The sequence below is a fragment of the Choristoneura fumiferana genome, chromosome 6 (genome assembly GCF_025370935.1).
Source record: "Choristoneura fumiferana chromosome 6, NRCan_CFum_1, whole genome shotgun sequence".
Taxonomy (NCBI): Eukaryota; Metazoa; Arthropoda; class Insecta; order Lepidoptera; family Tortricidae; genus Choristoneura; species Choristoneura fumiferana.
Genome location: NC_133477.1, coordinates 12,191,306 through 12,216,871, shown reverse-complemented (window position 1 = coordinate 12,216,871; position 25,566 = coordinate 12,191,306). Strand labels below are relative to the sequence as shown.

At 36.3% G+C, this 25,566-nt stretch overlaps 1 protein-coding gene and 2 pseudogenes across 1 annotated transcript; 2 read left to right on the top strand and 1 right to left on the bottom strand.

The window, feature by feature from the left end:
• Positions 1 to 1,494: 1,494 nt before the first annotated feature.
• LOC141428653 (polyglutamylase complex subunit TTLL1-like) lies at positions 1,495 to 2,847 on the top strand. Its single transcript, XM_074088661.1, has one exon. The coding sequence runs from the start codon at positions 1,546 to 1,548 to the stop codon at positions 2,845 to 2,847; it is 1,302 nt and encodes a 433-aa protein (XP_073944762.1). The 5' UTR covers positions 1,495 to 1,545.
• Positions 2,848 to 14,793: 11,946 nt separating this feature from the next.
• On the top strand, positions 14,794 to 16,290 carry LOC141428651 (polyglutamylase complex subunit TTLL1 pseudogene; annotated as a pseudogene).
• Positions 16,291 to 16,334: 44 nt separating this feature from the next.
• LOC141428652 (polyglutamylase complex subunit TTLL1 pseudogene) lies at positions 16,335 to 17,736 on the bottom strand (annotated as a pseudogene).
• Between the last annotated feature and the right edge of the window lie 7,830 nt (positions 17,737 to 25,566).

Sequence of the window (25,566 nt, the reverse complement as noted above, 5' to 3'; positions counted from 1 at the left end):
TTACACGGCTTGTCAATCTTATTGGCAGGGGCATAATGTCTATCATCAAATTTTCTTTTATATTTTTAGAGGCAGAGTATCACGTTTTTATGGTTCCACCTAATCTGGAGAAATCATTTATAATCATTTCATGTCCGCGTTGCTCTTTGACAGTTGTACGGCTGATCGCCTTTAAGGTAAGTTTACGAATAAATGAACACAATAAAAAGTTGTTTTTAAAATGGCCTAAGTTTATGGTTACTTTTCTGACCCATTTAGTAAAATGAGATATGAGGAAATTTAATGTTTTAAGTAAATGAAATCAGTATTGCAAAATCCTAATGAATCTCAGAGAGTAGTAAGCGAACTTATGCTTAATAAACGAAATCTCTTGCGGTTAATATATTAATAAAGTTTATCCATTGTATTATATGATGCTTCCGCAGATAAAAAAAACTTTATCGGAACAAACCAATCAGGACATTTATGTCGGATATTTGCTTCTATTTTTTTATAGAGACGGACATCGCGTTTATTAGTTCCCCGTTAGACTTTACTTCTTTTGCAAAGAAAGTATTAAAACTGGTACTAGCAAATCATATATATTTTATTATATTTTTTTTATATTAATTCGTTGTAATGATTATCGTCTCTGTTTACCAAGTTATGTTACAAAATACATATTTTCCTGTATTTGATAAAGGAAAATGCCAAATTCATGCCAGTTCAAGATAAACCAATATTAACAAAGTACAGAAAACAGGAAATTAAAAAGCGTTTTGAATTTGTATTTTAAGTCTGAAAATAATTAGGTACCAACAAAATAACGTTAATGAAACCAAAGTCGATTTAAAAAGCAAATGCAACAAAACAGCTACTTAGTATGTTAAATAGTGTCGTTAGTCACGTACATGTACCTACAACACAAAAACAACATAACAGAACCCATGAACGTTTTGCCAAACATCCTTCACAATTCGTTATAATAGGTTTTGCATGTAGGCTTTCCGTATGAAATATTATACGGCTCTATGAGGCAAGAGGGCGGAGCGTGTTTGTGGCAAAAAATATATACCTGACTCTGGGTAACATATTTCAACGCTTTATATCCGGGAAAGCTTTTACTTCAAACGAGATGGAAAGTACACAGAAACACTTGTACCTATTAACAACTACTAGTCTAAATTGAAACAGAAACGCTCGTGTACCTACTAAAAATGTGTTGTGTTTTGTTTTCCTCATTCTCATCTCTGTTGTTTGTGGTTTGTTCGTGCTATTTAAATGTTAATCAATAAAGCTATCATCATACGACCACTGTTACGAGAAATTAAGAATAATTTGCCGTAAAATGATACACCTGTGCGAACCGACGCCGAATCCCAACAAAAACTCGTTAAAATCAATACGGGTCCATGTTTACACGTAGTCATAGTGAAACGCGCTTCGCAATCGCCCGCCACACTGCAAGCGTTATTTGTCGAATGTCATGACAACAGTACCCACCTGCGCCTCAAATGTTTGGTCAATGGACCGAACTTTCCATCTGAATAAACGGGATCAGCAACAATGAATCAGGAAGCGAAGAAAATAGCCACTAGCCTGTACGGCAGAGTGAACATACCAGCTGTTGAAAGGTGCCGCGTTAACTTTTGCACGGATTTAGAAAAGTCGGTTTTGCTGAGTAACTTTGAGCGGCGCGGCTGGAGCCAAGTGGGGCCCGATGACGAGTGGAACTTCTACTGGGCATCCACGCAAACTTGCAGAAATTTGTTCAGTGTCGAGAGTGGGTACAGGATGAATGACAATCAAATGATAAATCACTTTCCGAACCATTACGAGCTTTCAAGGAAAGATTTGCTTGTTAAAAATATCAAAAGATATCGCAAGGAACTCGAGAGGGAAGGGAGTTTACTAGCAGAAAAGGCAGAAGTAGCATTGCCGGGTGGTCTGATAGTCACTCGTTTCATTCACCTCGATTTCGTGCCGGTAACTTTTGTTCTACCAGCGGATTACAACATGTTCGTGGAGGAATATCGCAAGTCACCGCAAAGCACTTGGATCATGAAGCCGTGTGGAAAATCACAGGGCACCGGAATTTTTCTAATAAATAAACTATCGAAGCTGAAAAAATGGTCCCGTGAAGCGAAAACACCCTTCCATCCGCAGCTGAGTAAAGAGAGCTACGTCATTTCCCGGTATATAGACAACCCTCTTCTGATAGGAGGCAAAAAGTTCGATTTGAGACTTTACGTGTTAGTCACATCTTTCCGTCCTCTAAAAGCTTATCTTTTCCAACTCGGCTTTTGTAGATTTTGCACAGTAAAGTACGATACGAGTGTGACAGAGTTAGACAACATGTACGTGCATCTTACTAACGTGAGCGTTCAGAAACACGGTGGTGATTATAACAGTATTCACGGAGGCAAAATGAGCGTTGAGAATTTGAGACTATATTTGGAGGGTACTAGGGGTAGAGCGGTTACGGAGAAGTTGTTTGCTGCAATGCAGTGGCTCATTGTGCATTCGTTGAAGGCCGTTGCACCAGTAATGGCTAACGACAGACACTGCTTCGAATGCTACGGGTATGACATCATCATAGATAACCAGCTGAAACCTTGGTTGGTGGAAGTCAATGCTTCACCGTCATTGACTTCTACTACAGTAAACGATAGAATTCTTAAGTACAAGTTGATAGACAATATTTTGTCTGTAGTTTTGCCTCCAGATGGAGTGCCGGATGTACGCTGGAATAAATTGCCGAACGCTGAAGCTTTAGGAAGTTTCGAGTTACTAATAGACGAGGAATTGATAGAGAAAGACGAACCTACAGCCGGAGGCCGTGGGGGTAAAAACAACAAGTTTAAGTAATTGTGTGATTAAATTTTTATATTTTATGTACTAATCAATTAGTATACTTACTATTAAAATACCACAAATTCTTGGATAATTAAGTTGTAATAGTTGAATCTGTGTGAATGATTGTGTTAATTATTGTACAAATAGAAAAGGACGGTTTTCTTGTACAAATACATATTTTATCGCACAGGGTAGCTGTCTTGCACGTATGGTACAAGAGTAGTATGGTAAAAAGTTGTAGTAGAAAGCCACTTAGGGTTGATAAAACTTGCTTATAAAGTGCATCAAAGTAGCGAGTGTGCCACAAGGTGCTTATTTGCATCCTAATGTTGGCAGCTCAGGAAAAATAACACCACACCACAGGCCATTCTATATGCTAAATAGCGAGCTCCCAACTAGTTAATATTTGAACTAGTCTTGTCTTTGTCAAAAGTTCCGACGGCAGTTTTAAACTTAGTCTGAACATTACAATTCGGCGCTTACAGCTACTTTCACGAAAAGACAGATTTCTTAAAATGACCATTAGGCAGAAATTTTAGATAGATCTATTAGTAAAAAATAACTGAGGGGTTTGACTTTTACTATTTTTAAGGCTTTTAGTCAATTTGCAATGTTCATGCGTATGTAGGTAGACTATTTTCAGTGCTGTAGTTAGGTTGACTTGAATTTGATATGAGCGCCTAGCCTATGCAAATTGGATAGGTCCAGTGCGAGCACAATCCATAATAAGTGCCGTCGTAATCAAGAAAGCTTCAGTTTTTTATATTATATTAATTGCGCTTTTAATTAGGTACCTACTTTAAATTATACTTGGAGTAACTTTTACGTAAGATTGATTAAAAACTTTACAACAAATCGTCCATAATTGGTTATAAATAATATTGTAATGTTTGCAAAACTTTTCTATTTAAAAAAATATTATTTACTTTGCCCATCTGTGTTTGGGTCATAGGATTAGGATTACACACCATCCTACCAAATTTCACCTGATTTGGTCGAGTAGATTCGGAGCAAATTGGCTGTGACAGACGGACGGACAGACAGACAGACGCAAAAGCAAGGCTAAGGATAAAGCTTTCGTTTTTTTTGCACGGAACCCTAAAATGCAGATAATTAAGGAAATATAGCTCATGATTAGGTATTAAAAAAATACAGGTCCCTCACATATTATTTGCGTCAGTTCACCGTCGATTCCGTTCGAAAGTTCGAATCAATCTTTATTTTTATCTGGAATCAATCTTAATCTGGTTGATTTGGTTGGATTAGTTTAAAACATATCGAATTTACTTCGAAAAATGATAGGTGAGTGACTCATTTATTTTATTGTAATAATTATTTATGTGTATCATGGTAACTCTAACTATAATATACCTAAGTCAACTAAAACTTTTAAAAACCATTTAGGAACTTTAAAAAAAAATTGCTAAACAGTTTTTCTCAAAGGCCAAAATTTTCTGGTAAACCCTGCCAATGGCAGCATTAAAATCTCAAAAGTGGCTAGGGATTGGCGGACTATCGATCGGCCACGAATAGCTTCGTGAATATTTTAATGTCACGTTTTTTCGCCTAAAGCTTAAGAACTTAGATTGGAAAACCCGAAAAACGCCCCTTCACCGCCTGAATTATTAGTGACACAGGGGCTCGTGTTTTGGGCCCGTTTGATGTAACCCAACTGAAGGGGTCGTCAATAACCGTAAATTATGGGGTCATTTTCGTATGATTTGTTTATCAGCTTCCAGAAGGTTGGGGCTCATCTCGTCTGTCACTGGATATTTGATCTAAAAGATACTAGAGATGTAAATTTTAGAATTTTGGGAGTAGAGTCAGATAAAAACAGGCAGAAGATTGTACAGATTTAGTTCATAATAGGTTTATATGGTAAATATTTCATCGGAAAAGTTAGTATTTATTCGTGCTCTCTCAATTGGCTTCAGTACCTGTCGTACAGTTAAGGGCAAAGATATCGACACGGCTAAAGTTGCAAAAATATGTATATACGACTTTATGCACTTAATATTAAGGCCGTGTATACATATTTTTGCAACTTTAGCCGTGTCGATATCTTTGCCCTTGACTGTACAACCGTTTTGACATTTGATACAAAATAATAAAGTTCCACACTAATATGTATGTAAATGTCAATTATTTAATACAATAATCGATTGACACTTCGACTTTTCACTTTTTCCGTACTCACTTACTCATAGTCAGATGCGTGTGTGTGTTCCCAGGTCAACATTACCGGTAAGACAGTAAATATTTTCAGAATTACCAAATTTCAAGTTTCTAGGACTACCGAAAATGACCTATAGGTTTTTGATTATGGCAATTTGTATGGAAATATCATTTTTTTAACGACTAGGTACGACTTTTAAGTGTTGACTTAAAAGTTTAATTTGAGCATTTTATTTAAATTTTAGCTTGATAACTCTAAGTGTTTCTGAGAAAAAGAGTGTTGAAAAACGGACAACAAAATGATCTTATAAGGGTCCCGTTTTTCCCTTTTGGGGTACGGGACCCACAAAATATAAGCAATGAGAAAAACAATTAGATAGTTTAATTTGACCTAAATTCCTCTTTTTTACGCACTTTTTTGATGCTTTTTATTATTGCTTTGTCACTTGAACTCTAATAGGGAAAATATCAGAACAATCAGGCACCGAAAATGAAATTTAAATTAATCGTTAGTTACAAGTTATGGTTACAAGTAAATAATGAAAGGGTGTTTAAAATAAAATATTAACCCAGAAAAAATTAAGCAAAGATAAATTGTTTGCCGAATATATTTTTTTGTCCCTCGCGGCATATAGATGGTTTCCATAAATTTGCACCTGAATCAATGGGCTGCCTGCATATTCTGTATTGACGATGAACAGTGATGGCAGAATGTCCCGGAAATTGCTCTCAATTGTAGACACGGGCTTTCCCTCCTCGTTGAATATATATACAGAAGGAAAATGGCTTTGTGTAAACAGAGGTTTTATTGTACACGACAGGAAATATATACTTTCATCTACAATACAAACATAATAATGCCTTCAAAAACCGGAAATTATGACCAACATAGAGATGAACTAGTTTGTTAGAATATAACAAATTACTTACATACCTATCTGCAAAAAATGTTATTAGGTATTTTATAAAAATAACATCGAAGTTGATTTTATTATTATATTCAAATTTCGAATGTCTCTCAAAAACGAAGCAATTTGATAGGATTTCAATTCTAATATCAGTCGAGTCGAGATGACGTTTTATTTGAAATTAAATGTCAATTGCGAACAATTGTGTTGCTAATGCTACTGTTACACAACATGCTAGTTACTAGCACGAAAGCATGCTACTTTTGAGTAATGCTACCTACTAGCATGTGTGTATAGGACACGTGCATGCTACTATTAAGCATGGGCATACTGGTACTTCAGGTACTAGCAACTAGCATGCTAGGAACGAGCATGGTGTAAGGCGACCTTTAACTTCAAACTCAGATATGTCCACTCTACCTTCGGTTCTTAGGTGAGTATCTACCTTATTTGCTTTTTTATTTTGATACCAAAATCTTAAAATTTTTAGAGTTGGACTTATCTGAGTTTGTTTGTTGTTGTTTCTTTAAAAAAATATGGCTCTGTCCATCGGAGGACAATTTTGCCAGTGTCTAGTAGTTTTTGCCGTTGTACGGTAAAAAAATTCTAGAAAACGAAATATGAGAGGTCATGGTGGATGAACGATGACAGCGCGAATCCTATCTGAGTTTAAAGTTTAGCAAAACAATTTTGACAAATCTCGCATTTGATAAATCGATATAAAAGTTAGGGTTGCGTCTAGTTTGTCTCTGAATTAAAAAAAAACAGTTGCGTGATTTGCGACAGAAAAGTTTTCATTTACCTACCGCCATTTTTGATGTTCAGATTGTCTTGTTGCAAAGATTAGTTTGTTTAGTTTATTATATGTGTGAAGATAGAGCACTATGTGTAACTGTGCATAATACGCATCATATAAGAGTCACATAAACTACTATTAAAAGTATGAACACAAAAGTCTTATACAACTACCTATTAGTAGGTAGCAGTGAAAAACAACCAAAGTAAGTAAACTGATGCATTTTATAATAATGATGTATAGTGCTTTTCTAGCTCTTAATCTGTTTTAAATGTTCATTTCACAAGAAAGTTCTGATATTTTAAATTGAATAGCAACAAAATATAAGTAGCCATTTATAATGTTGATGTAAAAACGTGAATCATTATAAATATGGCGGTTCTATTGAAACTCCGGAATTTTACTATTTTCACATGGGTATTTCCAAAATGTATTTACCGTAGTCTACATTTACGTTGCATGAAGAAAACCTGAACAGAACTTCATGACTCTAGACTTAACGGTTAAAATTTTAATATTATACCTACATACTTTAATCCCGATTCCGTGGGAATATATCGGCATAAAAAACAGCCTACCTATATATTTTTACAAAAGGATATTCTAATATATATATTGTAAATGCCAGATGTCTTCGAAATCCGTCCAATCGATAAAGTGTAGAAGTCAAAGTGATTTAATAACTGATTACAGTAGTAGAAAAGTTTGACCTGCAACACTATGTTTGCCTTTAGGTGTACACCGATCATACCTAAAATTAAAATCAGAAACAGTAATAAACACACACACACACACGCACACGCACCCGCACACACACACACACACACACACACACACACACACACAAACACACGCACACGCACGCACGCACACATACACATACACACAAATTTTCATATTTAAGATCAGTAACGTTGATTAGATTTGCGAATAATATCTTTTCTACGCAGTAATAGTTACTATACCTATCAGTTGATTGATACCATGACGAAGTTACGATTATATTACGCCCATAGAGTCGTTGATCACCGTCTAAAGATAATACAAAGCCCTAAGGCTGTCAGATAATTTGCTCTCGAGTTTCAAATGAACATGCAACGGGCTTAAACCAGGCAGCAGATAAGCTCAAGTGACGGAAATTTCCAACGATTTAGGAGGTAGGTACAGCTTGACAACGTGACATTTTGGGCGATACCGTGTCAAGTACAGACTCTTGCTTTAGATACCTGTCCACTGGAGCGGAGGGTGGCAGCGGAGCGGAGTGAGAGGGTAGTGCGGAGCGGATAGTTTCGGACTGTGTCTGTCCATAAGCGTGGAGCTAGATAGTAGAGCGGGGTCAGAAAGTGATGCGAAGGGCTGTGTGATGCGAAGATGCAAAGGCGCGGAGCTAGAGAGCGGAGCGGAGCGAGAGGGTGGAATGGAGTTGCGGACTATTTTTTCATTCGTGGAGCTTCTTCGCTTTTCCGCTCGTACTCGTTTCTCCGCTCCACTTCCCGCTTACACTCGTTTCTCTATCCCGCTTCCTCACTCCGCATCCTCACCCCTCTTCCCGGTTTTGTATAAATATTTTTTAACTAGTTGCCAACTCCCTGTCCACTGACATTTAATGCAATTCTATTGGTGGGTTTTTATCTTGCTCACCGCTCCACTGCCTCGCTTGGCTTCAGTGGACAGGCAGCCTTCATTTGGTACGTGGGTATTTCTCCACTAATTGGAAAAAATGAACAGTTTAAAATATGGTTGTTTTTAAACAAAGAGACGTTTTTCTTTGACATTTATCTCAACACATTAATCCAAAAAAAGCCAAGGACAACGATTTTGCAATTAGTAGAGAAATGTCACGTAGGTTGGTACTGTTTCAGTAATTTAACGCTAAAATGCCTTTACAGTGTTTTGTTACGATCAAAGTTTGTGAGCTCTAACGAATTTACTGTAGCAACATGGTGGACATTGTAGATGTTACTATAACTATGTATATTTGTCGTAAAAACTAAAATAAAATACTCTGTTCCAGTTTAAACATTTGAAAGAGAGAGAATAAGCCCGATCGCTTTCGAAAAATATTTATATATTTTTTCACAACTTTGCCTTTTTTTTCTCAAACATACCAAAATATAAACTAACAGCTATTGATGATAAATATTTATCATAAAGAGATGTCAAATGTCAAAAAATATTTAAAGGCCCCCGTACCTATCAACGGAATTGCGCCCTCTTGTACAGTCGTCATTAGATATTTCAGAGCGGCCAAAGTGATCAAAAATATCGAAACATGAACTTTAATACCTTGATAATAGAGTGAATGTGCCGATATTTATGACCACCTTGGCCGCTCCGAAATACCTGACGGCGACTGTACCATGGGACAGCGATAACGCCGCCATGTCCGATATATAAAATTTGATCATTTATAAATTACTAAATTCAAGTTTTTTGAAAGTATTCAGTAGCTCAGAAAAGTAGCTACGAGTAAGATCGAACCTTGCAACCTTGCATTTAAAGTCCCATTAGTCAGAGGCACCGTGTATAAACACACCCAGTATGATTTATACCCATCGGCTGTTCGAGTAGAATACCTATCTGGCTGACAATAGATTAATAATGAATAATTTTAATTGTGTGTGCAGTGACAAATAAACGTTTTATCTATCTATCAGTAGGCTCTAAACAAAGTAGGTAAATATAGTATTGCTTACTTTAGAAAATCTCTATGTATATACTTGTGTTTTCTGTACTGCTTACTGTGTTGGTGTGCAATAAAGAGTTATTGTATTGTATTGTATTGTAAATCAATCAATGAATCATTAATCAATGCCTCAAACATCTAAGAACAAGACTTAGTAGCCTCCGCCGTATCCTGTTAAATCAATTGGACCAGCTCACATTGCAGTAGCACTTGGTAACGTCTTTGGAAGCCACAAGCCGCGTTGTGCTAAAGCTAAAGCTTTCGTCAAAGGCCGCTTCCCTTGAATCTGCTTTGAATGCCATATTAAATGCCTGCACAACCTCATATTTAAAAATTAGGAATGTTAAGCAATAGGGAACTTTAGCAATAGAAGATTCCAGATCATACATTTATATTATATGTTATTAAGACGTAAAAAATTTAAGTTGCAATTTTCTGCTCTATTGTAGGTAACTCGTATTAAAAAAAATGCAGTTTTTGTACACCTTTGTTAGATTAATATGAACGCTTTCGACGGCTTTCTGCAGATAGATATAAATTTCTGGATCATTTGTAATCTAGTGTGCATATTTTCAAAATAAACATCAATGAGTAAAGGACCCAAGCAAGCGCCTTTTTTATGGCTCTCTCATGTGTTACGTTAATGTCACTCATCAAGATTGTGAACTTCTTAATTCAACCTTTCACAACGACTGATAGCTAAAATTATATAATTACAAAAAACTAAGTAGGTAGTTTTCATGAATACACGAAGCCATATTTTTAAATTAACGGAAACTAAGAAAAGCACGGCGTATAAGCTAGTCCAGGTATCTTATCAAGGTAACCCTTTCATTATTCCTACATAAACCTCGCCTTGGAAGTTAATGCTTGAGTATTATTTTTACTGCACTTGCCAGCTGGTTTTACAACGGCAAAGTGGGAAGTTCAGTTTTTCCGCCTCCATGAATTTTGATGATTCTCTGTAATGAGAACTTTCTGGAACAGCGAGCCGAGTTTTCTTTTAATTATTAACGTCTCGCGCAGTTGCAGTTTGGGAAGTAGGGATATTAATTTTCATTTTTTATTTAGATGCACTATCCAACTAATAAGTATGTAACAGGGCAGTGGTTGGGGGCTAGGAATGTAATCACCAATGTCGCGTAATGATTTTTGCAGCTTTATATCTTTACTGAATGAATTTATACCACAGAGGAACCTCCCTTTGGCCTCATGTGAACTTCCAACAGGTAGATAGTGGTCAATCACGGGTCAGTTTTATGTAAAAAAAAAGCTTAGTGATAATTTTACCGTAATTGAATAAAATAATACTGGCTATAAAAATGGATATTGAATAAATATGGCATTATTACCAGCGTTTTCAGTAGAATTACGTAATTTTGGTAACCTTCCTTAAAATGAAAATTACAAGTGAAATGAGGCATAGGCTTCCCCCATAAGCCTCCAGTTAGCTAGCCTTGTAGTGGGTTGTTGTAGGTACTTAGATATAATATAAATCTGAAGTCATAAAAATCCCGAAAAAATCAATTACAGTGCACCCATTTCACAAGTTTTAATTAAAGTGGCGACAATGTTGGCCGCAGTTTGTTCGAGTCATCATAGTAATCGCCTCGCTACAGATATTAAATTCCCCGCAGGCTCTATTTCATTTAAGGTTAAAATGTTTCCAACAGCTCGGCTCCTGCAAAAAGAACTCCTTGAATTACGAAAGCGGGATGCTTAAGTGAAGTTTTTGTTCAGAAATTTGCAAATATGAGAAGATAAACTAATATTTATTTTATTTGTGAAACAAACGAGTACTTACTTTATTACTTACTTGTGAATTCAAGTAATGCCGAGTGAATTGACGCATTCGTAAACAGTAGCGCTTACAGTGCGTAGTATTTTTTGCTATTTTACTTATTTCTTTTGATGAATATTATATTATATTTCTTTTTGCGTTGGATAGGACGAGTACCAATTTAAAGTTATGCAAGATTGTGCTTTTTTGATTATTATAAATGTAAGATTTGTTCGACCTTTATAAAAGTTATGTTTGCCAAAATATACATACATATAGCAAAGAATGTAATAAACACAAGATATTTATTTACACAAACAAACCTGTAAAATACACCCCAAGCCAAAACAACATTCATAAATAATGAATTCAAACAAAGAAGCAATAGAAAATGCAAAATAGCGCCACGTAAGATGCTTTAAGGAAAAAAAGTTAAATAAATTTGTTTCCGTCTTTATCAACGTTCGTTATAGGCTATAGGCATATTGGTGAGCCAGTCGAATACCAAGCGGAAGTAGGGCGTCGATAAGAGAGTCGACTTCGGTTTAAATACGTGACGAAGGCGGAATTGGGAAGACTACGGGGTCGTCCGTTAATTAAAGAAACGAGAACTCTTCAACATGAAATGATTGGGATTCCGCTGCGTCCAAAAACGTACAAAACCTGAGTGGTTTCAATGAATTTCCTTATTAGGATTTCGAAGTCAAAATTTAAAAGAAACAAATGGCGAAGTTTTTTTTTAAATTAACGCCACGGTGAGTACATTAAGTAGCATAAACAGCGGAAAATTATCATATTTTACAGGCGATCGGATCGCGGAAGTGCTACGTTTGCGCCATTTTAAAATTTCCGTTCGATTTGCGGTCTCTAGCGAAAACGGTTGCAATTTCGTGTTTCTCGGACATCGGGTTAAAATGTGCGACGTTTCCTTCCTGTTTTCATTAACAAAACAAGGGCCATAATCACGAGTGATCTCAACCGTTAGCACGGACCATTAGACGGACCCCCAATTTGTTGAGATTTTCACTTCACTTCGCCCGTAGAAACCTTGTTGGTGTTTTTATTGGTATTTTATTTTTTGAGGCCGAGGACTGGTGGTATGGTACTTATTTACCTACTATGGAATCATCATCATCATCATTATCCTAGCCTATATACGTCCCAATGCTAGGCACAGGCCACCTCTCAGAATGAGAGGGTATGGGCCGTAGTTCCCTCGATAATTTCACGTATGAATTTTGAAAAACTTACAAGCCCGGATTTGAACCTCGATTCTCTGCTTCAAAGACCATAATAGTTCAGATAACTAGGCCACCACGGCTATACAATGCAATATCAAAATAAAATTAAATTGTTTCAATAGTAGGTTTTTTATCTTTAGAGTTCTCAGAAAACTAACTTGAACCAATTTAGAAACTGTGTCCAAAATCACTTTAATGATTCCCGACATGTAAGTTCTTTTTATTAAGGCTTAAGTTCTGCAGTTAATTATTTTTGATTGATGAAATTTAACTTTAATAAACATTTTTCTTAAATTCATGAAGTTAACATTGACTACACAAGAAGTGACCTTATCTTACTATACATTCGATATTCTTATTCTTTCTAGTTTTTCTCAAGCTGATAAGAAAAAGTAAATTCGAGGATTTCCGATGCCATTCGTTGGACAATTCCCACAGTACCTTCATCATACGACTGTCATCCAGACCTTTCTAAAACATTTTTGATTTTATCTGTATGTATAAGAAATTGACTGCGCAACTATTTGTATAAGAAACTTTAGTTCTGGAAGAGCCCTTTAATTTTATTCGTTACAGTGACTGTCAAAATTAAAGTCAGTCAAAATATCTTTTTTTCACTTTAGGCTATAACAGACTCAAATGACTGTCAAAAAAAACCAACCACCGGTTAGAAAAATTGTTTTTGCAGAAATAATTGTTTATAAATGAAGGGGGAGGCCTTTGCTCAGCAGTGGGGCACCGTATAGGCTATTTAAAAAACTGTTTTCACTTCTCATGCTCTAAAAGTAGGTCAATATAGCCTTATGAGGCGGGAAGTACAGTGAGTACTTTAGTCCCTAGGCAGTTAAAGTATTTTTTTTTTAATTTACTTCGAGTCTCTTAGATAAACTCAAACAGCCAGTGATTGCTTAGTTTTTGGCATAAAATAAGATTGCGTTTAGACCATTTTCATGACGAAAATGTTACGTTCTTAGTCTACGTGGTCTTAGTTCTCTTTAAAAATATTATTTTATTTTCCTGAATCCCTAAGCCTGACCGATTTAGTTATGTATAAATGTTATATTTGATTTTTTCACTGTTTCAAGGGATAGCGGACCTGCGTATTTGATATTTATGTCAGCTTAATACCTCCGCGCGTTTCTGAGAAAAAAGGTCTTGACAAACGGACGGACTGACAGATGGACAACAAAGTGATCCAATAAGGGTTCCGATTTTTACAACAAAGGCAGTAGTACTTAACCCTAAAATACGGTATTGCTACAGCACAAAAAATTTACTACTTCACAAAATTAAATTAAGAGTTGCAATTTTCTGCCCTATTGTAGGTAAATATTTAGGGTGCCGGTCCACCAGAGATGTGCTATGAATGCTATGCTGCGAAACTACGCGTGACCGTTCTAAGCTATGTATGTAGCCATTTGAGAAAGATGCGCTATGAAGATGCTCAGCCATGAGGTAGCTGTGCGAGGAAGATGCACAGGTCGAGCTATGCGCTATGCTCTGCACAATAGATATGCCACTCACACGTAGCACGCATCCATAGTAAGCATCCACATCACGCATCCAGAGCATGCATCTAGCTAGCACACGCATCTTTTTTGTATAAAAACATAGCTTAGTTGAACCCGTTTCCACAAGTATACTACGTGGATCAATGAATACGACTGGATATCAAACACATCCATAGCACCGTGGTATAATACATCTTTGGTGGAAACGCGCCCTTAATCTAAACAAAAGCATGGTTTTGTAAATACTTATTTGTTATATAATCATATTATATATCATGTTGTTATCTTTTTCGGATTCACGGATATTATAGCTACCTACTTCAGTATCAATTTCAGTCTAGAGCAGCAAAAACATTGTTGCTTCGAAGTTAAGCATAAACAAAATATGAGAGCGCATACCTAATAGTCGTAACGTAATCGCAACATGAAACGGTAGACAATCCAAATACAGTTTAGATGGAATGAAACAAACAAAAAATAGGACAAAAAATATTGAACAAGATTTCCTTCGGGAATTGAAGTCGCATCGGCACGAATTGGATAGTGAACCAAAGACGCGTTGGTTTTCTTTTTACCTCGGCTCAGCGCGGTGAGATGGCGGTGAGCAAATTCATTCATCGCTCGACTATCAATCAAGATTTTATTTGTATAATTTGCCTTTTTACGGCGAGCGGCTTTTTCAGCTATTGATAAGATTAGTTTTATCGTCGATGAATGCTATTTGACCTTATTTTATTTTAGTTCACTGTTTCTCCGATTTTTCTACGGGTTAAAGGTACTTAGGCATTTGGACTTTTATTAAAATGCGCAACCTTTTTAATTATTTAAAAAAACAGAACCAAAGGATAAATAAGTGTCAGAAAAATGACAATCCGCACTTACCTGGATGTTTTTTTTGATACATTTTTTTACGTCTATTATTATTTAATCATAAAATCATAAAGAAATCATGATGACGCAAGAACCAAAAAAAGTACCACCAATTGTATTTGGCAAGTTTTCCCCGGCGACTGCGGAAAAAGGCAGAGTGACTTATTGTACTGACCTAGAGAAGTCTGTGATCATGACTAATTTTGAACGCCGTGGCTGGGTCCAAGTTGGACCTGACGATGAATGGAACTTTTACTGGTCCTTTACTACCAACTGCCGGAACATCTTCAGCATCGAAAGCGGTTACCGAATGACTGATAACCAAATGATTAATCACTTTCCTAATCATTATGAACTATCACGAAAAGATTTACTTGTGAAAAACATCAAGAGATACAGAAAAGAGCTCGAAAGGGAGGGCAGTCCACTGGCGGAAAAAGCAGAACTGCAATTACCTAACGGTCACGTCGTAACACGTTATATACATTTGGATTTCATACCCGTAACCTACGTGCTGCCCGCCGATTATAATATGTTCGTGGAAGAATATAGGAAATCCCCCCAAAGTACGTGGATAATGAAACCGTGCGGTAAATCTCAAGGCGCAGGCATTTTCTTAATAAACAAACTTTCCAAACTAAAGAAGTGGTCGCGTGAAGCGAAAACTCCTTTCCACCCTCAATTCAGCAGTAAAGAAAGTTATGTTATATCGCGTTATATTGACAATCCGCTTTTGATTGGCGGTAAAAAGTTCGATCTGAGATTGTATGTCCTAGTGACGTCGTTTCGGCCCCTTAAGGCTTATTTATTTCAGCACGGGTTCTGTCGGTTTTGTACAGTCAAGTATGATACAAGTGTTACCGAATTGGACAACATGTACGTGCATTTAACTAATGTTAGTGTACAGAAACACGGTGGCGATTACAATAGCCTGCACGGCGGAAAGATGAGCATCCAGAATTTTCGCTTATATTTAGAAGGAACTCGCGGTCGCACCGTCACGGACAAACTTTTTACAGAAATGCAATGGCTTATCGTGCATTCTTTAAAAGCAGTTGCGCCAGTTATGGCTAACGACCGCCATTGCTTCGAGTGCTACGGCTATGATATTATTATCGACAATACGCTGAAACCTTGGCTAGTAGAAGTCAATGCTTCACCTTCGCTCCAGTCGACTACACACAATGATAGAATTTTAAAATACAAACTCATCGATAATATTGTATCGGTAGTAGTGCCGCCAGATGGCATACCCGATGCGAGATGGAATAAAACTCCCGATCCTGACTCGCTTGGCGACTTTGACGTTTTGATCGATGAGGAATTAATAGAGAGGGAAGACGCCAATTCACGTTATAACAAAGGTCATCGTGTTCGATAGCTTTTTTTGTCAGTAATCTTAGTTTTTTTCACGTTTGTTTTGTGATTTTCATTTTTCACGTTTGCTATCTGTACGAATTTACTAATAAATACCACATTAAAAATTGATATCGGTTTTTATTTATAACAAACCAAATATAAGTTATGCGTTTATGTTAACTACCTGGGTGCATTAAGTCTAAATCGTCTTTCAATGGTGAGGCTTCGTCTATGAGCACCTCGAAGTCTCCTAACGCTTTAGCACTCGGGGTTTTCTTCCACCGCACATCCGGAATGCCGTCTGGAGGGAGCACTACGGACAGAAGGTTTTCCACGAGCTTGCTCTTCAATATTCCATCGTTATTTGTCGTTGGTGTCATTGAAGGGGACGCGTTCACTTCGATAAGCCACGGTTTTAAGTCCGTATCGATGATAATGTCATAACCGTAACATTCAAAGCAATGGCGGTCATTCGCCATAACTGACGCTACGGCTTTTAGAGAATGTACTATAAGCCATTGTATCTCGTGGAATAGTCGCTCGGTTACTTCCCGGCCACGCGTGCCCTCTAAATAGAGCTTTAAATTTTGTATGCCCAACTTTCCCCCGTGTTGGCTGTTGTAATCCTCGCCGTGTTTTTGCACGCTAACATTCGTTAAATGGACGTACATATTGTCCAGCTCAGTGACGCTCGAGTCGTACTTCATTGTACAAAATCTACAAAAGCCGTTTCGAAACATATAAGCCTTTAAGGGGCGAAAAGACGTAACGAGGACGTAAATCCTCAAATCGAATTTCTTTCCTCCGATCAAAAGCGGATTATCAATGTAGCGTGATATGACGTAGGAGTCCTTGTTGGTGAGTTGGTGCTGTAAATATTTCTTTGATTCCCGAGACCATTTCTTCAGTTTTGATAGTTTGTTGATGAGGAAAATTCCCTCGCCTTGGGATTTGCCGGTCGGTTTGAGTATCCACGTTGTTTGCGGAGAGCGGCGGTATTCCTCTACGAACAAATTGTAGTCGGAGGGCAGGACGTACGTTATAGGAATAAAATCCAAATGTACATAGCGGGTAACTTTGTGGCCACCGGGGAGAGTGACGTCTATTTTTTCCGCTAAGCGATTACATTCCTTTTCCAATTCTTTTCTGTACCTTTTTATGTTCCGTACCAACAAATCTTTACGTACCAACTCGTAGTGCTTCGGGAAATGATTTATAAGTTGGTGGTCATTTAGTCTGGTGCCGTTGTCTATGTTGAAAATGTTTCTGCAATTGACTGTATTCGCCCAATAAATATTCCAGGCTTCGTCGGGTGCGACTTGCTTCCATCCGCGTCGAGTGAATGTATTGATGACAATAGATTTCTCAAAATCCGTGCAAAATGAAAGTTGTTTAGACTGTTTGTTGACTACTGTTGGTCTGTTTGAAGCGTACATATTATACGAAGGTTTCCTCGAGAGGGACACCATTTTGAATGAATAAAGCAGACCAAGAGTAGATGAAAAATCCACATAAGTTTCACAATTTACAACACAATTATTTTTTAAGTAATAAGAAAAAAATAACAGGATGACATTTACCGAATTGACAGTGAAATTACTACTTACATTTATTTATTTTTTATAGTGATACTTTTTTTAACTAGCATCGTACAAATTTGTCACATGCCCATGGACAAACATGAACTAGAAAAAAAATGCATGCACGTAATATTTGTTATAATAAAACTATCCTTGTCACATCACATCACCTAACCTCAACAGGTTCAACGCCATACTTGAAGCCGGCGGAACTAAAATACCCACAAACATTCCCATGTCATACTTTCTTGGGTTGGCTGCATCCAATGCCTCTCGCAGGTTCGATTTTGAACACATTCTACCAAGAATGATCTATAATAATCTCACTTTATATGTAGTGTGACTAAACATCATAAGTCTTTCAGATAATTATTGGTATTAAAAAAAAAAACTAAAAAACACACACTTTAATGGTAAATGTCCACTGAAAAATTACAGCAAGTTTTAAACTTAGGTAAACAGAAATGATACATTCAAATGGCAGTAATCATCAAAATCAAATTAGATTAATAGTTACCTTATAAACTTCAGCATACTTTCGATTAGGTATAACTTTCAAAGATTATTCCAAAAAGTGGCAATTTCAAATTTATTAAACTTTCTTTGATTATGATCGAACCTCACTTAACTTTGAACAATCATAAATTATATTCCCTCCGCCGCTCTCTGTGAGCAGTGACGGTACCCATCCATCTTGTTTTTAAGACCTTCGCTCCATCAAGACTATCCCAAATGTCTAATCATTTCGGTTCATACGGTTTCCTGGCACCAATTTTATCTTACCGTCGCTGGGCAATTATAGACCGCATAATGAGGCCTTACCTTAAATTTATAGAGGATCTCACGAGACAAATGGCCCGTTCGCGAACGCAAAATATAATGTTGTGGTTACAAACATTAATAATTACGGCGTACGCATAACTAGAGAGAGATAGAGAAGACAAACAACCGCAAACTTGTGAAATATGGTTCGAATGATAAATGGAGTGGCTCCGCGCATTATTAGACCGTGGCATGTAAACATGTAAAGCATGTGCCATGTTACGTATTTGCGGACTGACATGTTTTCATTTGTGCCATCACATCAACAATGCCTTTATTCGCGCGTGTATTGTTTTGTACGTTACGTTATTTTTTTACATACGTTTTTTAGTGTGGTGCAAAATATTATTTTATCACACTTGCTCGTAAGCAGTGTCGTAACATGCAGGCTAACACAATGTAGTATTATTACATAGTATCGATAAAGTGTGATGGTGATGATGGTAGATCAGAGTCATTCAGAGTCTAATATAACACGGAAACAGAAAAATATGCAAAGAAGTGTTGACCAACACGTAAGAAACAGTTTTATTTATCCTTGTATTTTCGTTCTGGTAAGTTTCGACACAAAAAGTTAGAAAATATTTTCCATTTCTTTCGTAATTCTAGACTATGTCATTATTACTTTATTTAAGTTGGGTTAGGTACATTATAAATATTTTATATCATTCTCATGGTGCTGAGTTTACGCAAGGAAACCTCATGTTGCTAGAAAAATAGAGCGTCGGCGAAGTTCTTATTACAATTGAAGTTAGTCGTATTCACAACAGATATTCCTGCATTTCGAGTTGTTAAATTAAACGTTGGCTCGAATTTATTGGAGGAAGTTATTTGACTCGAACGTAGCTTAGTTAAGACCTACCACAGCTCGAGTGTGCTATTCAAGCAGAGCTGTAGACGACACGAGGAGCAAAAACTCATACGGGAAATAAAACAGGCTGAACGCGCCATTTGGCCTGTTCGAGTTTCAAATAGTTATTACACTGCTACGTGTCCTTTGAATGCGAGGCCCAGCGCTGCATCGGTGGTGTGGTGAGCGGGAAATTCGCACGACGTTGAAAAAATTACATACACGGGGTTAAAAATTCACGTACACATTTTCTCCCGTACCGAATAGATTTTACAATGTACTGATTCACAGTTCCATAAATCGTAACCACGCGTTGCTGTTCCTCATAAAGGCAAAAAACGTATGAAGCCACGCCAATTTCCCTCGATTTTAATGGACAATTTGCTCGTAAAGATGTGTTTCCTGCTTTTCCATTCGACTGTACAATACAACCGTTTTTTTGTGAAGATTCATGGATGTTGCGCGTCGATAAAAAGGAATTTAAATATTGGAATTAAGAATAAAGTACCGAATAATACATTGACATGACCTAAATACTTCTCAAATTGACAAATTAAAAACAACTAAGTAGTTCAGAATTAATGAATGTTAACTCTTAGTTTAAAGCAATAGGTATTATTAGGAAGTTTTTGATCACAGTCTATCAGCCTATACTCCGATACCGTCATCTCTTGCCTTTTCTTCTCACATGACTGTCAGAGCACGGTAATCTTTAAGTGGGTGTCTGCAGGCGAACAGCTGAACTGCAGAGAGTAAATATAATGAAGAAAAATAGCTTTTTCTTCAGAACTCACTTGCTTGTATTGTTTTGTTTTATTACTCATTTTATAAATAGTTAATTAGCACACTCGAATGCTATCGTCCCAAGTAGACAGCAGAAAAAGGAAAATGAACTATAGTCGATAGAACAACTACAGTATCTAGTGGTGTTACTTTACTATAAGAAAAATACAATGATAAAGCTGTGTATAATGGAATTTTGAGACCATGCAATGTTTAACAATTACATACCTGAGACAAAAAGACTGATTAACTGACTCATTAACGCCCAGGTCAACTCCATGGACTTAAAAAGCTGGATTTCTGCAAACAGACTCTCGATACAAGGTAGATAAAGGAAAACGCAGTTTTTGGGACATTTTCATGGGTAGGATGTTCTGCAATGGAGTGGAAGCCGCGGGCGCAAGCTAGTGTTATTTGAATGCCCGATGTTTCATTCAGAGGAAAATCGTAAAGATCTTAACTCTAGCTAACGTCGTGCTGCAATATTTAAATTCAGACCGAAGTCAATTGGATTGTCATTGCAGAAATAATGCAGCTTGCGAGCGTTTGCCTTGTTGTGATATTCGCAGCCATTTCGCAGCAATTTACCTACCTACTATTGGACCATCTGAATTGTAACCCACTGTGGAGCTTTTTCATAGAACAAGTAATTGCTAGCATATCGTATTGCTTGACAAGAAAATTTAATATGAATGTTACTGTGAAAACGTTCTACGATGAGTGAGGAATCAGAGGATTTTGATAGTAACGGTCATTTGGAAATTTCACTTTGAAACTTGATACTCCCTTGGTCTGTTGTTTTGTATAGAATAGAATAGAATAAACTTTATTGTTTAGCCGTGTTACATAGATGGTATTAAAATATTACAATTGTTAGGTTCCAACGGTTACCCATTATATTTCAATTTGTTTAGTGTGGCTCGATAGATTTAATTTACACGATTTAATTTCGCGAAACACAATTAATGATTACGAATATGAATCTATTCAATTATATTCAGGATGAATTCATTTCATTATGCATAGTCCAATTAGTTTTAAAATAGTTTTCAATTTTGAAACTGCAAATAAATAAATATGCAAGCTTTTAAAGCGTCACTTCATAAACAATAAAAGAAAAGACAAAACCGCGTAACAAATTTTTTTGCTATTTCAATTTTGAACAGAGGGCCTGTCCATTTATTAGTCGAGCGTACGTTTTTAAAACTATCCCAGTCACGTAACATCTTCGCTCTAAGTAAAATCAACATTAATTCAAATAAGCAATTTTTTTTGCATTAAAAAATTGGTCAGGTAATTTGCATATTATATTCTTCAATAATCCACCAAAATTTATCACGGCGACAGTAAAATTTTATAAAAAATAATCTTTAATAATTCTGTAAAAATCAGGCGAAATTGCTATAAGCCTATTTATATTACCTTACTTACTTCATAATTTACTAGTTTTATTTAAGTTCTTTGTAACACGTGAAAAATCCACTTTTTTTTAAAGGAACTTAAGAAAAGGCTTCATATTTTCAAAACTAAACATTAAAAAATAATTAGGATAGTGACATAAAAGGTAAGGTTTAGGTGTGTCTTTTTAACGTGCTTTGAGACTTTTGTACTTATATAAATAATAATTATTTAAAATCTAATTTCTTGATAATATGTGACTTAAAAAAAATCTTTCTTTTTTCCTAATAGAATTTAGACGTATTACGAAATAATCACTTACTTAAGTGATTTTTTTCTAATTTCCTGTTAGATATATTGGTGGATTCAGCTTGCGGGTCTAAAAACTAAATTATTCAAATGTATTTTGACAGTAAATTTACTAATAATTATTGCTCAAAAAAATACCTATTTTAGGGTACTTTTTTACCATCTTCCGGAACCTAATTTTGGTGGATTAGAAAATATGGGATCTTAAAATTACACATAAAAGCCGTATACCAAAAATTAGCCTTATATCGAATTATTTACAAAAAACTGTAGAATGACCAGGCTAAAAGTAATGTTGTAATTTTGAACAAAACATTGTTTTTTTTGCGACACTAAACAACTCTGCTCGGGTGGCTAAACAACTCGTGTCATTATGCTTGTTAGTCCGTTGTTGAACAATCTACTATTATTGATTTCTCTACTAATATTGTTGGTCACACAGTAAAACATCTTTTCACCGTAGACAGTACTGATTTGGGAATGTCTCTGCCATTTAAATGATGCAAAATTTGATCCAATATTCAATGACTTCAAAACGAGGAAGCTTCTTGATCTCTTTTGACGGCACCTTTACCAATCAGAAAACAATTTCCTCTCGCCGTTTTGGCGAGCAAAGTATAAAAACGACAATATTTTAAGAGTGAACTCGAGCGTACGAATGAGTCGCACATTGGCGGAATCCCAGTAATCCTAAAGAAAGCCTGCCATGTGTTTCCCGAACACTTTCAGTTTTCTTTTCTCTGCCTTTGTTTTCAAGGAAGTTCGTAATCAAAGAGGAAATTCTTATAGTTTGAGAAATTTTCTGGGTGTTCTCGAACCATCATATTTGCCTGCCTATACATGACGAGAATTTTACCTCCTAAAAAACTAAAAGGATCTATGTCACGTGACTTGACTGATGTATCGAAGGGTTTTATTCGACAAAGCCTTTGAGTTCTCATGTTATGTAAAGTGCTAAAATTATACTCCTAGGCGCGTGTTTTATTTAATTTTTCCAGTTTTTAGGGTTCCGTACTCAAAGGGTGCTAACGGAGCCCTATTACTGAGACTCCGCTGTCTCTGTCGGTCCGTCCATCTGTCACAGGGCTCTATCTCTTAAGCAGTAATAAGCTAGGCACTTGAAATTTTCACAGATTATGTAGGTATTACTGTGACCGCTATAACAACAAATACTAAAAATAAAATAAAATAAATATTTAAGGGGGCTCCCATACCAAAAACGTGTTTTTTTTTTGCTTTTTTTGTTCGATATTAATAACGACAACAGTTAGACGCTTGAAATATTCATAGAATATTGAGTCGAATAATCACTTTAAAAATAAATAATTAAAATAAATATTTAAGGCTCCCATACAACACTTGTTTTTTTTTCCTTTTTTTGCTAATGTCCAATGTTGTATAGATAATGGTAAGGAACCCTTCGTGCGCGAGTCCGACTCGCACTTGGCCGGTTTTTTAGTTGTTATTTATTGTAACAAAAAAAATCCTTGTCGGTTTAACATGCTGTTTTGCTTGTATTTCGCACGACATACCTACTGTTGCCCGATGAGTAAATAGTACAAAATGTTTCACATTTTTGTTTTTCATGTGTCGTGTTGCTCGGCTTTTACGTAAACAATTGTTGTGTATAAAACGGCTCTCCATTTTGGTAAACAAAATGGAATCATGTATAAAATTTGTTTCAAATCTTTGAATTCAATACCCAGGATTAAATGGTTCCTAAGCGTTCGCAGACGAGTGTAAATATATTACTCTTAGTTGTTTATTTACTGCAGTGTCGCGTCGATTGGTTTCCAGACTGACGTTGGATTTGCCAGTGCATCGGCGAAGTGACAAAATACTCGTAATTACATGCACGAAGCTTTACCTACGTTGTTATGCTTGTGGCGGTACATAGTGTCTCAGTGTACTTAGTATTGCAGAGAACTAAAATTATAGTATAACTAGCCTTAACCCGCGGCTTCGCCCGCATTAGAAATAACTTAATGCCGTCTTAACTGAACTGTTGTATATTATGCCCGTGCAATTTTTGAAATATACAACGACAACTGTTTACCTACTTAAACGATTCTTGTTTTCATGGCATGCATGCATGTCTTAGAGTTTGGCTTGATAAAAGGTTACGGTAACAATTTGAGAGGACAGCGTTCGCTCGCACAATGCCATCTATTAATTACAAACGAAGCTCGCCCCGACTGTAACACAGTATTTGCTAAATAAATGGTTTATTACAGAGATTGATTACATTTCAATAGTGAGTATCATAAATTACTAAAACTTGAGAAAACTTAAAATAAGTAGATATGCGCATTAAGAAGACAGGCAAAATAGTAGATTGTTCAACAAGGGACTAAAACAAGCCATAACGACATGTTTAGCGACCCGAGCACAGCGAGTAGTTTTGTTTAGTCTCGCGTTAAACACTCTAATTTTCACTTTGAATTCGAGGAAAAAAAACAACGTTCTGTTCAAAATTACATTTACTTTTTAAAAACGTATGCTCGACTAAGGGACATCTGTTCAAAATTCAAATAGCAAAAAAAAATGGTTACGCGGTTATTTCTTTTCTTTGTTGCTTTTGAAGTGCTGCTTTAATTGCTTGCATACATAGCCAACAGTTTCAAAATTGAAAACTATTAATATAATTGAATAGATAATATAATTGAATTGAATTAATATAATTGATTAATATACACACAGCCGTGGTGGTCGAGTGGTTTGACCTATGGCCTCTCAAGCAGAGGATCGCGGGTTCAAACCCCGGCTCGCACCTCTGAGTTTTTCGAAATTCATGTGCGGAATTACATTTGAAATTTACCACGAGCTTTGCGGTGAAGGAAAACATCGTGAGGAAACCTGCACAAACCTGCGAAGCAATTCAACGGTGTGTGTGAAGTTCCCAATCCGCACTGGGCCCGCGTGGGAACTACTGCCCAAGCCCTCTCATTCTGAGAGAAGGCCTGTGCCCAGCAGTGGGACGTATATAGGCTGGGATGATGAATTGATTAATATTCGTAATCATTAATATTGTGTTTCGCGAAATTAAATCGTGTTATTTAAAATACTTTAGCACAGTTATCATTTTGAGGTTATTTCCACGCCCTAAAAATTCTCCATTCACAAACACCGTGATTGGCTGTTTAGGGGTTCCCAACCTAAATTAAAAAATAATTACTTTATCCCTAGAGATTAATGAGGAGCCCCGATATGCAGAGACTAAAGTAACATTTTAAGAGCATGAGAAGTGAAAAAGTAAAAATACACCCTGCTGCATTTATTTGCCTCTTATTAGTTCTGTCAGTATCTGAGAACAATTTTACTATACTTACCCCCTGTTTCACCATCCACTGATTAAATTTATTTGACGGATAAATGTGATGCCGTCTCTGTTTGTTTTGTGCAAATAGCATAATAAATTTCAAGTTAATAAATGTATAATGTAACATAAACTCATTCGGTTAGGTACTGAAAAAGTTTAGCTATGCAAATTAATTAATTTAATTTCTTACGTCTTTTGTTGAACAACGTAAAAATTCTGACTCAAAGTCAAAATGTCTTTATTCAACTTGAGCTATAACAAAGCACTTACGAATATCAAAAGAAATATCATCGGTTCGGAAAAACCTCTGTTGAGAAGAATCCCGCAAGAAACTCAACGTGGTA